The sequence below is a fragment of the Euleptes europaea genome, chromosome 20 (assembly GCF_029931775.1).
Source record: "Euleptes europaea isolate rEulEur1 chromosome 20, rEulEur1.hap1, whole genome shotgun sequence".
Taxonomy (NCBI): Eukaryota; Metazoa; Chordata; class Lepidosauria; order Squamata; family Sphaerodactylidae; genus Euleptes; species Euleptes europaea.
This window is the reverse complement of record NC_079331.1, coordinates 10,869,926-10,886,431: the sequence shown is the minus strand read 5'-3', so window position 1 is coordinate 10,886,431 and position 16,506 is coordinate 10,869,926. Positions and strand designations below refer to the sequence as shown.

The 16,506-nt window shown below is 43.2% G+C and overlaps 1 protein-coding gene across 1 annotated transcript in view; it reads left to right on the top strand.

Moving 5' to 3' along the window:
- The window catches only part of LOC130492119 (NAD(P) transhydrogenase, mitochondrial-like), a 65,162-nt gene that overhangs the window by 29,616 nt on the left and 19,040 nt on the right, over positions 1-16,506 (top strand). Inside the window, exons 8-13 of the mRNA XM_056865909.1 lie at positions 2,463-2,654; positions 5,151-5,304; positions 8,179-8,340; positions 9,757-9,867; positions 11,576-11,721; positions 14,649-14,844. Of these exons, the coding sequence (XP_056721887.1) occupies positions 2,463-2,654; positions 5,151-5,304; positions 8,179-8,340; positions 9,757-9,867; positions 11,576-11,721; positions 14,649-14,844 (961 nt within the window). The remainder of the gene's footprint in view (positions 1-2,462; positions 2,655-5,150; positions 5,305-8,178; positions 8,341-9,756; positions 9,868-11,575; positions 11,722-14,648; positions 14,845-16,506) is intronic.

The following is a 16,506-nucleotide window of genomic DNA, read 5'->3' as shown; positions in this document are numbered from 1 at the left end:
AGTCCTCCAAAATGTCCTATCTTTGACAGCCTTGCTCAGATCTTGCAAATTGAAGGCGGTGGCTTCCTTTATTGAGTCAATCTTCCTCTTTTCCTGCTGCCCTCAACTTTCCCTAGCATGATTTGTTTTTTTGGCAGTCCACGGAATCTGTAACACTCTCGTCCAACACCACATTTCAAAGGAATCTATTTTCTTCCTATCAACTTTCTTCACTGTCCAGCTTTCACACCCACACATAGTAATAGGGAATACGATGGCATGAATTAATCTAGTCTTGGTGGCCAGTGACACATCCTTACATTTCAAAATCTTTTCTAGCTCCTTCATGGCTGCCCTTCCCAGCCTCAATCTCCTTCTGATTTCTTGGCTGCAGTCTCCCTTTTGGTTGATGGTGGAGCCATAGTGGAGATGGTGGAGATCCATAGTGACTCTTAAATTAATCTCCAGAGTTTTATTGACAAGAAATTGAAACTATCCAAGCGCAGTGTATGTGAGAAGGGAAAGAGGGACCTGGCAACCCTAAACTGACCACTTCTCCTGGCACCTGGGCCTGGCAACCCTAGCTCAGAGTGATGCTTTATGACTTCACTTCCTGTCTCATCAAATTTTCTTTAGCATTGTCCAGGGGTTGCACATGCTTTCACTCAGTTTTTAAAAGAGCTTTCCCCCATATCTTTGCTTTTTGTCTGCATTTGAAAGCTCAGTGTGTCCCTAGAGTCCCATCGGGATGCATTTTTGTGGAGAAGCTTGCCTCCTAGGAAAGTCCTGACCTCTGTTTTCCCCTTCTCCAACTTCTCAGACCTTAACAATGTTATCTGAAGTCACTAGGGGTCACTGTGGCTTCATTATAGTGGTGTCACGTGAAGGGTCTAAAGTCCATGGAATCTGTCAAGGTGAGACATTAAATGAATGTCCGAAGTACAAGATCTTCAAACCACCCTTCCTCTATAGAACATTGGTTGGTGGGCGCAGTGTTCCTGTGTCATCTGCCTGAGGTTCTGGAGATCTATTCCCCCTCCCCAACACGTTACCAAGTTTTGTTCTGTTCTAGAAACAGAACGTGGACTAAGAAGAGTACCAGGAATGAAACTAAGCAGCACAGAAAACAACCTTATGAAATAAAAGTATTTTTTAAAGCCTAGGGCAGATCTTTTTTCTTTTTTTTACCATATGAAATGATGGAAAGGGAATATTTATCACTTTCCTTCCTTTCCGAATGTCTCTGTTTACATCAACATAACAAACAAAGTTATCTAAAAGGATCACTTATTTTTCAGGGTTAATTGGAGTGTCGTTAATCTGAGAAGCATGCTCTGTAACCGTGATAGCATCCAGTGACCAAGAGGTGTCCCCCCCCAAATAAACTTTAAAATGCATTTTTTTGCTTCTTAACTCTCAAAATAAGCACCATATGGTGTTAGAGCTGGTTCCCTGAATGGCCTCCCAGCTTGTTCTCCCACTGGCTTTCTGTCAAAAGTAAATCCTTCTTCCTTGAGCATGGAGCAAGCTGTTCATCTTTAAAAAACAAAAAAACAGGCAGCAAAATTTCTGATTGCTTTGTACTGGAAAAAAGCAAAGATGCCTTCTACTGGGCAGTGGTATGAGAAGGTGCGGAACCTTTTAATTTTAGATAAGGTATCTTCACAACTCAAAGTAATAAATAACGTATCTTACTCTACAAACCTTTTAAATAGATGGCTGCCTTTTCCAAAATATATGGGAAAGGGGGCATCACGAAGTAAACTAATCCCCACAAAACTATAGTATAATTTGCATTTATTAAGTTCTGCTAAGTGAATACACCAAGAGCCCCGTGGCGCAGAGTGGCAAGCTGCAGTTTTGCAGTCTTAGCTCTGCTCACGACCTGAGTTCGATCCCGAAGGAAGTCAATTTCGGGCAGCCGGCTCAAGGTTGACTCAGCCTTCCGTCCTTCCAAGGTCAGTCAAATGAGCACCCAGCTTGCTGGGGTAAAGGGAAGATGACTGGGGAAGGAACTGGCAAACCACCCTGGAAACAAAGTCTGCCTGGAAAACATTGGGATGTGACGTCACCCCGTGGGTCAGGAATGACCCGGTGTTTGCACAGGGGACCTTTACCTTTAAGTGAATACAACAAATGGTAGAATTTCTGTAAAAAGTACTGATGGATAATATTGGAACATATATTGGAACCGAGTATTGAAACATATCTCGACTGTGCGATGTTTAACTTACTGTTGCATTTCTATTTTGTTGTTGTTATTACAAAATAAACTTAAAATAAAGAGTTATAAAAAAGAAATAAATAAAAGAAAAGTAACCCCATGACTTGTAAAGCGAAGATTGGTAAGCACATCTGCAGTTGCGCGCGGGCTCTTATTTACTGTTGTGTGTCTCGCAGAATGCATTCCATGGTTCCAAAATAATATCTGTAAAAGATGTTATGTCTCTTTACTTCTCTTCCCTTGTTTCCTCCTCCTCCAGGGCGTGGTGCATATCGGCTACACAGACTTGCCGAGTCGCATGGCTACCCAGGCCACCAGCCTTTATTCCAACAACATCTTAAAGCTATTAAAAGCGATCTCTCCCAGCAAAGAATACTTCCACTTTGAGCCAAAGGATGATTTTGATTATGGAACAATTGATCATGTCATTAGAGGGACTGTGGTGATGAAGGTGAGCGCTACCCTCCACCCCGTAATACCTTAACGCAGGTATGAAGAAGCAGAAGCAGAAGAGTTGGTTTTTATATGCCGACTTTCTCTAACACCTAAGGGAGACTCAAACCGGGTTACAATCCCCTTCCCTTCTCCTCCCCACAACGGACACCCTGTGAGGTGGGTAGGGCTGAAAGGGTGTGACTTGCCCAAGGTCACCCAGTTGGCTTCATGGGTAGGAGTGGGGGAAACAAACCCAGTTCACCAGATTAGCCTCCGCTGCTCATGTGGAAGATCAGAATCCACTACTCCAAACCACCACTCTTAACCACTACACCACACTGGCATGAAACGCAGAATAGAGAAAATGTTTCAAGAGCAATCATAGTGAACTCTTTTGTGGTGTAATCCAGGCTTTGCAGCTTGCATTGTGTGTGTGTAAAGTGCCTTCAAGTCGCAGCCGACTTATGGCGACCCCTTTTTGGGGTTTTCATGGCAAGAGACTAACAGAGGTGGTTTGCCAGTGCCTTCCTCTGCACAGCAACCCTGGTCTTCCTTGGTGGTCTCCCATCCAAATACTAACCAAGGCCAACCCTGCTTAGCTTCTGAGATCTGACGAGATCAGGCTAGCATGGGCCATCCAGATCAGGGCGCAGCTTGCATTATCGATGTACATTCTAGCAGTCACAGCCTTCAGCCATCAGTATCACCCTGATGCTCATGTATCATGCATTGACTACCTCTAATTTTTTTTAAATGGCATGGGTATGACTGCTTATCTTTTGCCTTGATTCCCCCCATACATTTAAAATAGTGGTGCAAAACTGTTCCTAGGAAGAGCTTCCTTGGTGACGTTATAGGCACTAGCCAGTTGGTGCTCTCCACAAACTGCTTTTCCCCGCCTCAAAACTAGAAACAGAACCGGTTTTTTCCCAAAGCTCCAGGAAAGAGAAAAATATGTTTGTACCTAATGTAGTGACTATGTATGGGTGTGAAAGCTGGACATTGAAGAAAGCTGATAGGAAGAAAGTGGATTCTTTTGAAATGTGATGTTGGAGGAGAGAGTTACGGATATTGTGGACGGCCAAAAATTTCTTTTTTTTAAACAAATCAGTGAGTTATAGATCAAATCAAGCCTCAACAGACCCTAGAAGCTAAAATGACTAAACTGAGGCTATCGTATTTTGGTCACATTATGAGAAGACAAGAGTCGCTGGAAAAGACCAGTCATGCTAGGTAAAAGTTGAAGGCAGCAGGAAAAGAGGAAGACCCAACAAGAGATGGATTGACTCAATAAAGGAAGCCACAGCCCTCAATTTGCAAGACCTGAGCAAGGCTGTCCAAGATAGGATATTTTGGAGGACATTGATTCATAGGGTCGCCATGAGTCGGAAGCGACTTGACAGCACTTAACACACACACAATGTAGTGAAGGTGCTTTGAAATCATTCGCCCTGCTCTAATGATGTTACATCTGTCTTAATCCATTCCCTAATCCTCAATCCCAAACCACATGCAGGACATACCACATTCATAGTGTGGGATCTGGACTTTAAATGCTGCAGCTATTATGGCAAAGACATTTTTAATTTTCCCCGTTTTTTTTTTTTTTGCTAATTCTGTTGCTGATTTTTATGCTTGTCTCTCCCCCACCGCTTTCCCTGTTTTGCTAATGGAGTTTGGTTATTTTGCCTTCCCTGTTCATACTGTTGTAATTTAACTGAGCTGCTGCTATTTATTTGGTTGCTTATTGATTGGTTTGTGAAAAGGGTTTTTAATAACTACTCGCAATGTGCTTCCACATCTGGATTTTTGGTTGTATCATGAGGATGAAAGATGCCATGTAGGGTTGCCAAGTCCCTCTTCACCACCGGCGGGAGATTTTGGGGGTGGAGTTTGAAGAGGGCGGGGTTTAGGGAGGGGAGGGACTTCAATGCCATAGAGTTCAATTGCCAAAGTGGCCATTTTTCTCCAGGTGATCTGATCTCTATCGGCTGGAGATCAGTTGTATTAGCGGGAGATCTCCTGCTACTATCTGGCAGTTGGCAACCCTAGTTGCCAGGTCCCTCTTTGTTACTGGCGGGAGTTTTTTTTGGGCATAGCCTGAGGAGGACGGGGTTTGTGGAGGGGAGGGACTTCAATGCCATAGAGTCCAATTGCCAAAGCGGCCATTTTCTCCAGGTGAACTGATCTCTGTCGGCTGGAGATCACTTGTAATAGCAGGAGATCTCCAGCTAGCACCTGGAGGTCGGCAACCCTACTGCCATAAGAGTGTCACTGATTCACACCAGACACAAGCATTTATTTAAATAAGTAAAATACATACAACATTGGGAGTGAATTTACTAAAGATCAGTTAAAACATATGACTTGTGCTTTACATACAAAAGACCATCTTTTACTGGTGTCTTTAAATGAATTGTTTCTGTTAGAGTATCAGTGCAAAGAAAGCGGTGGAAGGTTTCTGCCATATTCCTTCTGAGTCCACCCTAATGCGAATCTTTCTCTGCAACAGGAAGGAAAGAATTTGTTTCCAGCACCTTTGCCTAAATCCTTGCCGCCACCTCCTCCAGCTAAACAAAAAACTGTCCAGGAGTTAGAAGCTGAGAAAATAGCTTCCATCTCACCTTTCAAAAAGACAATGACTTCGGCTGGAGTTTATACTACAGGTATTTTTAAAATTATGGGTCCCTCCCCTTTGTTTTAATGTTTATTAATTGCTTTTCCAAACCTCAAAGCAACATGCATTAAAACACGCACACGCACACACAATCACAAAACCTTAGCAGATCAAAAACCACCGCAAAGCGGAGTGAGTGCGCACACACAAAATCATTCTTGAATAAAAGTGAGCTGCAGTGGTGTGAAACATTAAGACATCAGAAGTACAGCAAAAAACCAAAACGAATGCTGCTAGCCACTTGCTCTTGCTGTAATAGAGCTGCGCAAATGGGGTAGATAGGCAAGGTGCAAGTTACATATTTGGCACTCATTTATTGCTGGGTGGTGGTGGTGGTGACAGTAGCTCTTGGCCACAAATAATTAGTTAAGTAGTAGATTATATATCTGCCTTCTCAAAGCCTAAAGTTGGGGGGGGGTATCATTCAATAAAAGGGACTGAGAAATAAGTTCAGGGCAAATAAAAGGAAGTCTCCCTACATACTTAACGTGAGCAACTGATTGCCATAAAACGTGCAAGGCATCTTAGATGTCTTTCAAGAAGGATTAGGCACATGCACAGAAGATAAGTAATCAATCAAGTATATTAAGTAGAAGTATATTAATTGCTATGTAGTTTTGAATGGAATCTCCGTGTTCTAAGGCAGGATACCTGCGCCCCAAATTCTGTAGACAAACACTTGGAGACTGCTGTCTTCACCTTGTGTGCGAACTTGACAGGGGCAGTTGGCTGGCCACTAGTGGAAAATGAGGATTTATACCTCACTGAACAAATCTGCTTATCTTTGCCCAGTGCTGCCTCCGTATGCTTTACAAGGAAAATGAAACGTGGCCATAAAAGCCAGGTTTTTAATACACACACATTCAGTCATCCTCTTTATATGAAGCACATTTTCTTGGTGTCAGAAACACCATGACCCCGAGTAAAGGTGTGGGTTGCAAAATATCGACGGACCTTTTGCGAACAGGGTAAAAGGTATTATTCCAACCACATGTTTGATCACAGCTCTGGTACATTCTTTTCTGGGAACGGTTAGAAAATCCAGTTTCTGAATTATCTAGTGTTCATGGGCTTGGAATGTTGGGAAGTTCCAGGCGCCAGGCAGCAAAGAAACTGTGATAATGCTTTCCAACCAAGCAACTTGCAATGGGTGAACCGAAACTTTGATCTCAGTCAAATTCGTAGAAACCGAAACACAAAAATGTTGCAACAGAATTAATGCCAAACACCATACTTCTGAAGAAAACAGGCCTTGCTAAACAGAAATGTACACGTTTAATTGTCAAAAATAACTTCTGGGTCTGCTTGCTGAAGAAAATGGTGGGTTCTGCATCACGTTGTTCTTTACAGTTGACTTGGGCTTGGTTTGGACAAAGTCCAATGACTGCAGAGACAACATGTAGTGGGAAAGGAGGATTACAGCCAACCCAGTGGGATGGACAGTGAGATCCCATTCTCCCTGTTCTTAGCCACTGCACTCAGAAATTAATCCAATTCAGCCTTGAGTTCCTTGTTCTCGTTACATATGAGCAAAATTTAAATGCGTGTTTGAAGACTTGAGAAGGTGCAGAAAAGAGCAACCAAAATGATCAGGGGACTAGAGCAACTGCCCTATGAGGAGTGGTTAAAATGCTTAGGGCTATTTAGCTTGGAAAGAAGGCGATTAAAGGGAGACATGATGGAGGCACCTGGTTGGCCACTGTGTGAACAGACTGCTGGACTTGATGGACCTTGGTCTGATCCAGCATGGCCATTCTTATGTTCTTACTGATAACACCAGGAATTACCTGTTGAATCAGAATTGCGTCTTATTGGCCCTGCCCCTAAGATCAATATGCAGAGTGCAGGTTGATCAGGGCTCTTATCTAAAATCAGAGCATGGACCACCAGGAGGATGTAATAGTAGCAAGCAGAAGAAGTAAATAAAGATCCAAATCCCAAGGTTACACACTCTAAAAATTATGTAAGTACAAAATATGTATACATTTATTTCAGGATAAAATCTAATATCATGTATAACACATATAGGGCATTGCAATAGCCTACCAAATTGACAAGGATTTTGCCTTGGATTTTTATTTATATTTTCTTGACCTTTTGGGTACTTAATTCTGGTGTTTAGGGTTAAGTTCCCCCCCCCTTTGTTGTTGGTGCAAGCGGAAGAAGGCTATTGCAGTTTCTCTAATCAAGCATTTTTGAAGCATCTGTGTGGTCTGCCGGTTTCTACAATTTTCAGATGCTACATTATACAATCTCTTTCCACTAAGCAAGTCAAGAAGTCAACGAGGAATTAGTGCCATTTTTCATTTTTTCAGTTCTCTGTCTTTCCATGATTTGCTCAGCTGAAATATTTGACATTTCATTTGTTGGCATTTTCATGTCTACGTTCCAAAGTTGACTGGAACAGACAACTTGGCTAAGTGATTTTGTATCCCAGGCGAGTATCCAGTTCTGGCAACGAGATGGAATGAAAGTTATGCCTATAAAATCCCATCTCAGAGGACAGCTTCTGCTCCCGTTCCTATTGTTGTCAAGGTCCCCATGAAAGAAGAAACAGCATTGGGCGATGGTTAGGGTAGCCAGCTCCAGGTTGGGAAATACCTGGAGATTTTTGGGGTGGAGCCTGAGGAGGGTGGGGTTTGGGGAGGGGAGGGACTTCAATGCCATAGCGTCTACTTGCCAAAGCAGCCATTTTCTCCAGGTGAACTGATCTCTGTTGGCTGGAGATCAGTTGTAATAGCAGGAGATCTCCAACTAGTACCTAGAGGTTGGCAACCCTAGTGATTGTCCTGCGCTTTATTTTATGAATAATGAAGCAAAATGATTTTTCAGTTCTTGCTGGGCTCTTTTTCTTTCTGTTTAGGTCTGACAACTGTGTTAGGGCTGGGCCTGATTTCTCCTAATGCCACTTTTACACAAATGGTGACCACTTTCGGCCTGGCCGGGATCGTTGGCTACCATACGGTTTGGGGTGTCACACCTGCTCTTCACTCACCCCTGATGTCTGTCACAAATGCCATTTCCGGTAAGTTGGAAAGGGTCACGCGCTTCTTTCCTGGTGGGTTTGGTATCGTGAGTGTAATGGGCCACACTTGCCTCATGTAGGCTGGAAACACAAAATGAATCCACACATTCAGGTCCAAGACAGGTCCAAGACATTGACCCACAGTCACTGGTGACAGCCAACAGGAATATGCTTTCATTGGCTCCCGTTGTTGGAGAACTGGTTGATGTGATAGCAAAAGTCTTTAAAGACTGATCGTGAATTCAAGGCTATCATGCGAGAAAAGGGTTTCACATAGGGTTGCCAGCTCCAGGTTGGGAAATACCTGGAGATTTTTGGGGGTGGAGCCTGAGGGAGGCAGGGTTTGGAGAGGGACTTCAATGCCATAGAATCCAGTTAACAAAGTGGCCATTTTCTCCGGGGGAACTGATCTCTGTCGCCTAGAGATCAGTTGTAATAGCAGATCTCCAGTCACCACCTGGAGGCTGGCAACCCTAGTTGACATGATTGACATACCGTGCCTATAAAATGAGAGAGCCACTCATCCAGATGTGGTGTCGGCTTTCTGGGTAAAGCCACTAATTCCGCTTGATCTGTAAACATGATCTGTCTAATTCCTAACTACCGCTTGAAAACAGTAAGCAGTTCATGATTTTGCCACATAGCCAAAGGAATGTGTCCACATTGACACCGAGGCCCTTTGGCCAGTTTTCTACAGTTTGCATGGTTTTCTTGGACAGCATACATTCAGTCTGGAGAACTTGGGGCTGCACACTTGAATGCTTCCCTATGAAAACATGTACGTTCCTTTCACAGTGAAAACTAGCCTGGAAGGAAATCCTCTTGTTCACTGCTAGTTTTCTAACAGGCAAGGAGTTTTATCCATGAGGAATTGCGTTCCAATATGCAACTCCTTGCCTGCAAGCTGAAGTATTATTTGGCCCTTTAAACATTTTATCCTTTGAATCTGCTGAATTACATAAATGAGCCCAGTCTTTTCACTTCGAAGAAAGGGATACGTATGCTCTCAGCAGGCATTTTGATCTACATGTGGAAGTGAACAAGTAGCCAGTGCCATTGCCATAAGTTTGGATTAATATATTACTACTTTGTGGTAGCAACTCTGCATTCTCTGAGATCTTACTTCTCTCCACAAAGCCAGCGCGGCATAAGCAATTTAGTAATGATGATTAACAAAGAGGCCATGTGTGCATACTGTGCTTTTGAAGGTTGTCAACTCCTTCCACTAAACTTTCTTTCCCTGATGTACTTTCCAAGCCACCTTTACTCAGAAGATGAGCGGAGAGAGGCTGACAGTTTGAGCAGTCGACCATATTAGGCCACAACAGGAAACATCTGCTGTAATATTTAGATTTGAGGGGTAGATAGCTCTGTCGTCTCCTTAGGAAGTGCTAACCTATTTGGTCTTTCCTTTAGGCCTTACTGCCGTTGGGGGTTTGGTGCTGATGGGCGGATCGTACCTTCCTTCGAGTATACCACAGACATTAGCTTTGCTGGCTGCGTTTGTTTCATCTGTAAATATTGCAGGTACAAATTCACCGATGTGCACTTTGTGTTATTAGACGTGGGTTCCAAACTGGGAGGCCTTCCGCTCACTGCTAATGGCATAATCATCATCATCATCATAATCATTATAATAATCATAATCAGTATAATCATTATAATCATTATAATTATAATTATATATTGCCAGTACCCAGCTTGCTGGTGATAAAGGGAAGACGACTGGGGAAGGCACTGGCAAACCACCCCCATAAACAAAGTCTGCCTAGGAAACGTGTCAGATATTGAAAAAATTAAATTTTTGCTGTCGGACTGTGACACGCATAGTTCCTATTCGGTTGCACAGTTTGCACTTGCAGCAAAGAAAATCAGGCTAAAAGAGGTTTTATAGAGAGCAAATATTTAGAGTCTCCATGGATTAATGTTTTAGTCCGTTTTACTGATATTGATGTTTCAGTGTTTTATATTTTATTTCTTAAAGGTGAAAGTTATCTGTGTTTTATCATTTTATTGTTTTGTATTGAATAGTGTGACGGCCTATGGCTATACAATAAAACTTTATTATTACTCTTATTACTGCCTAGGAAACGTCGGGATGTGACGTCACCCCATGGGTCAGGAATGACCCGGTGCTTGCACAAGGGGACCTTTACCTTACCTTTTTATTTATTGCAGTCATAGACCACTAAATATAATATTGCATTGCTATGCTACAAATCCAAAATCTCAAACCTTACATTTAAACTATACTTATTAAATTTCCTTATCCTTTCCGTCAGCCCTTTTCTTGCTCCGGGCTTTTATCTCACCAGCACAAAAATGGGCCTCTTGTTTTGAGATCATGGGGCTTTCATCGATTAATAATTTATCCAGCCATGACTGGAGAATCCTTATCTTCAGGTTGCCAGGCAACGCCAGATCGGTATCCCAGAAGAAGTGTTTTAAGTCAAGTAACTTTCCTTGAAAAGTATTGCCTGCTTTGCTACGCCTATGAGTGGTCATGTCTTTAGTCTATGCCTGCTAGTCTTTGAATAAAGCATTTTTACTTCAGACTACACCTGTCTGAGTGAGTCCTTTGCAAAGAGCTAGAGGTGGACATCTGAACTTGACACATGCGCAGTCTCTCTAGATATGGGTTGTTGTTTTTTTGTATTTCCCATCCAGTAGTGCTGAGGGCATAGCCTCACATCTTGCCAGAGTAAAGGCTCTCCTATGCTAATGTTGCGGAAGAAAAGCTTAAACCTGTAGACAGAGCTTGTGTGTGTGTGTAAAGTGCCGTCAAGTCGCAGCCGACTTATGGCGACCCCTCTCGGGGTTTTCATGGCAAGAGACTAACAGAGGTGGTTTGCCAGTGCCTTCCTCTGCACAGCAACCCTGGTATTCCTTGGTGGTCTCCCATCCAAATACTAACCAGGGCTGACCCTGCTTAGCTTCTGAGATCTGACCAGATCAGGCTAGCCTGGGCCATCCAGGTCAGGGCAGCAAAAGGGATGCTGGAGGTGAAGTCTGTTTGGAAAACCATCTGTGGGCTCAGTCGAATCACTGATGTGTGAGGACTCAGTGGTGATGGAAATGCACTCTGCAGATACTCAGGAGCACTTCCACCTCCTCCTTATTTAATATACTTTAGATTTGAGCCTTGGCGTTGAAAACAGGCGGTGGAGCTGAGCCCTGCTTTTTGTTCTGTTTTTCTGTTCGCTCCTAACAGTTTTACGGTTCTGTTTTCCATCAGGTGGTTTCTTAATTACCCAGAGAATGCTGGATATGTTTAAGCGGCCAACCGATCCACCTGAATATAATTATCTTTACCTCCTCCCCGGAGCAGTGTTTGTTGGAGGGTATGGGGCATCTCTTGCCAGTGGACATAGCATCGAGCAGGTCAGAAATCAGTTCTAATAAATATTACTAATAAATAATTTATTACTAATAAGTAATAAATAAATGCTGGGGTGGGTAGTTCAGGGTAGCAGTTTTGTTCATTTCCCAGAGGAATGAGGACAGAAAAATAGATGTGTCCCTTTTCAGCCTGCCCTTTAAAGTACTTTAAACAAGGTCCAGAGCGAAAGGGGAGTGGTTATATTTTATTGGTCTAGTTAAAAGTTCAAAATAAAGTTTGTGAACAAAATAATCTCTAGAAAGAAATCTGACGAATATACTCCCAACTTTAGACCATTAGACAGCTGATAGGAATAAACTCCTGAGCATTTTAATAAGCCGCTGTTTAGAGGATAGTTTTCCCAATGGGGTCTCCTTTGATATTATGTAAACCTAACACTCTTTGATACCTGATACTTGGCTTATGTAGGCAGAACCATGCAGTATTCTCCGTCAAATAACAGACCAAAGAAAGCTGTTCAATATATAAAAAAAGGTTTGTTCTTATATTAAATATCCAGGTAAACTTTGAGCCGAAGCTGAACAGTAAACTTCGAGCAGATGTCGACAAATTATTGTCACGACTCGGAGCGGTACAAACACTTGCCTCACAACGTTTGGTAGAACTAAGCCTAGTATTGAGTATGGGAAAAGGGCATTGGACTTTTCAATGAACACTAAAAATAAAAACAGAGTTCAATATTTTATCAAGAAGAAGAAGAAGGAGGGTTGATTTTTATATGCCGATTTTCTCTACCACTTAAGGAAGAATCAAACCGGCCTTCAATCCCCTTTTCTTCCCCTCCCCCTCTAACAACAGACACCCTGTGAGGTAGGTGGGGCTGAGAGACCTGTGACTAGCCCAAGGTCACCCAGCTGGCTTCATGTGGAGGACTAGGGAAACAAATCCAGTCCACCAGATTAGCCTCCGCCGCTCATGTGGAGAAGGGAATCAAACCTGGTTCTCCAGATCAGAGTCCTCCTCTCCAAACCACCACTCTTAACCACTACACCACGCTGGCTCTTGTGCAAATACTTTAAAGATATTCTGCCAAGTTAGTACACCTGTATATTACTTATTTCATTGCATTTGTACCCTGCTATTCCTCCAAAAACCTCAAGGTCTTGATTGCAACATCTTTAAAGAATTCAGCTCTTCTATCATTATTTATATACACAATCCAGCTTTAAAATTATTTATTTTAGCTTCACCTTCTAAGAAGCGAAAGGGCATCTTAGAAATATGCTCTTCATCAGGAATAATGTTTTTGATTAAATTTTTACGCACATCTTGAATATCTGCGTAGCCACAGAATAAAAGATTTGGGGATAGGATTTGTTAAAAGGGAGTGGAATGACTTCACTTATTTAAATTATTCAGGTATCCAGCGTGATTTTTATTAACATATTTTTGAAGTATTCATGCTTATCGTTACAAATTTAGTAATGCCGCCCCCTCCAAAGGTAACGTTGGATTTTTGTGATCAGAAGTAAAATAGCATATGCTTTTCGGAATGGAGGGAGAACGCCACATGTTGTATATAAATGCATTGTCATGCAGGGATTTCAAAGCCTCTTAGTATATCAAAACACTAAAGAATCAAAGTAATAGCAATGATCTCACGATGTGGGCATTTTTAATAAATGTGTTCGAACTAGTAGCCTGGAAAAGAAAATGCAATTCTTCCGCACATAAAGAGGATTAGTTAAAACCCGTTAAAATTTCATTCAGGAGTAGAAGAGAAAGTAATAAATCTAGCAGGAACAGTTCCGCTGAGTAACTTTAATCTTGAGCTAATCAATTCTACCCTTTGTGACTTTCCTTGGAGGGAACAGAAGAAGCTAAGCCTTTCCCCAGTTACTCATGGACACATCCGTCCTGGCATATACGTTTGAAGACTGGAAATGGGAGATGCTTAGAAGCTTAGAGACAAGAAAAATTGTAGAACGATGACTCAGAGTAGTAACAAAAGTATTCCAAGATATATACGGAACTCAGAGGTTTTAGTTATGTTTCCTCTGACTAGGGAGTGTGAAGAGTCATAAGGGGGCATCAGGAGACAATTTGGATAGTTTCAGGTTACTGTTGCCTAAGCGAAGAATGAACGTCCCATTTTCACCAGCTTGAACAGGAACTCTAAAATAAGAGTGGCTATAAGCTATCAGGATGATCCGTTCTGGTCCCCAGTAGACTTGATTCCCAGGATCATATTGTACCCTTCAGCTTCTTTCTCTAGCACAGCTCACTTCCTGATGAGAGCCAGCGTGGTGTAGTGGTTAAGAGGGGTGGTTTGGAGCGGTGGACTCTGATCTGGTGAACCGGGTTGGTTTCCCCACTCCTACACATGAAGCCAGCTGGGAGACCTTGGGCTAGTCACACTCTCTCAGCCCCACCTCCCTCACAGGCTGTCTGTTGAGGGGAGGGGAAGGGACACATGAACACATGAAGCTGCCTTATACTGAATCAGATACTTGGTCCATCAAAGTCAGTATTGTCTACTCTGACCAGCAGCAGCTCTCCAGGGCCTCAGGCAGAGGTTCTTCCCATCACCTACCTGCCTCGTCCCTTTAACTGGAGATGCCAGGGATTGAACCTGGGACCTTCTGCATGCCAAGCAGATGCTCTACCACTGAGCCACAGCCCCTTCCCAAGGGAAGGTGATTGTAAGCTGGTCTGATTCTTCCTTAAGTGGTAGAGAAAGTCGGCATATAAAAACCAACTCTTCTTTGTCTTCTCCTCCTCAGCTACTGAGTATCAGGTGGGCTCGAGGAGACATGGATCCTCAAAAATGCATAAAGGAACACCTCTCACATTGTGTTTCAGCTCAGGGATGCCGTCAACTAAACTGGCCCTTTTAGCTTGCCTGCAGTTTGAAACACTGCCTTCACTTTTGTATGTATGTATCCTTTGCTTTGTTCCCCCACTTCAGATGATGTATCTGGGCTCGGGTCTTTGCTGCGTCGGCGCGCTCGCAGGGCTGTCTAGCCAGAGTACATCGAGACTTGGCAATGCCCTAGGGATGATTGGGGTCGCTGGTGGTGTAGCAGCTACATTGGGTGCTTTGAAACCATCCCCAGAAGTGCTGGCCCAAATGTCCACAGCCATGGCGATGGGTGGCACCATGGGTAAGTCAAATGCCTTGTAATAGGTCAGTGGTTTCCATCCCTGTTCTCAGTGCCGTCCTTGGGAACCCTCCAGAGGCTCCTCAGTGATGAGCAGTGGCAGGCCACTCGTGTGTGCAGATACAGTGTTGTTTCAGTGTGTTCTGAGCCATGCTGTCATTTAGTTATACATGTGGCAGCATGGTGTAGTGGTTAAGAGTGGTGGTTTGGAGCGGTGAATTCTGATCTGGAGAATCGGGTTTGTTTCCCCACTCCTCCACATGAGCGGCGGAGGCTAATCTGGTGAACTGGATTTGTTTCCCCACTCCTATACACGAAGCCAGCTGGATGACCTTGGGCTAGTTGCAGCTCTTAGAGCTCTCTCAGCCTCACCTACCTCACAGGGTGTCTGCTGTGGGGAGGGGAAGGGAAGGTGATTGTAAGATTGTTTGAGTCTCCCTTAAGTGGTAGAGAAAGTCGGCATATAAAAACCAGCTCTTCTGCTTCTCCTCCTCCTCCTCCTCCTCCTCCTCGTCCTCAATGCCACCCCAGGAGCTGGTGATCCGCTAGTGCAGTGGTCTTCAACCTCTCCAAACTCCAGGACCCACAAAGATGCAAGCACATGACACGAAAATGGGGCACCAGAATTATGACCTCCCTGCTGTCTAGAGTTTCCAGGTCCCTCTTCGCCACCAGCGGGAGGTTTTTGGGGCGAAGCCTGAGGAGGGCGGGGTTTGGGGAGGGGAGGAACTTCAATGCCATAGAGTCCAATTGCCAAAGTGGCCATTGTCTCCAGGTTAACTGATCCCTATCGGCTGGAGACCAGTTGTAATAGCAGGAGATCTCCAGCTACTACCTGGAGGTTATAGAGAACGCACAGCACGAGGGTCTGTTATGGAAAACAATATCATCAAAATTGACAGCTTACACGGAAGAAATGGGAATGTTATTTTGAATATGCTAAATGGAAAGAATAGGTAAAAATTTGATAAATAGAGATAACATAGATAATGTTTAGATTATGTAGTCACAGAATTTATTAAGTATATTGTATAACACTGAAATAATTTTATAAGAGGTATTAGATGTAAGGTGAAATCTATTCCCCGGACAATAAACTGTGTGACTGTAAATGTATGTATGTTTACTTTCTTTTTTTGGTAAAATATTAATAAAATATCTTGTGGGGGAAATTGATAGCTTATTTTTAATGTATAATCACAACTAGTACGTTGGCATTACATTCCTTTGTTTAGGATCGCTCTCTTGTTTAGCTTTTTTGCTTAGGTTAGTGTTCTTTCCAGTTAGGATTTACAGTTTAGTGGCATGAATGTAATGCCAACGAACTAGTTGTGATTATATATTAAAAATAAGCTATCATTTTTTATGATATTGTTTTCCATAACAGAGCCTTGTGCTGTATGTTCGCTATAGCCTTTACTATTTCAGAATAGGTATTCTTGTTTATTACTACCTGGAGGTTGGCAAATAGGGTCGCCAAGTGCCAGGTGGTGGCGGGTAAACTACCGCCAATCCACTGGGCCTGCCCGCCGACCAGCTGAGGGCCAGCTGTGCGCAACATGTGACGCACCTACGTCAATTCAGGGTTTATCCTGAAGCGACGTGAACGCTCTAGCAAATTCAGCCGAAACACTATGGTTTCCGTAGAGTTTCGGCCGAGATTGA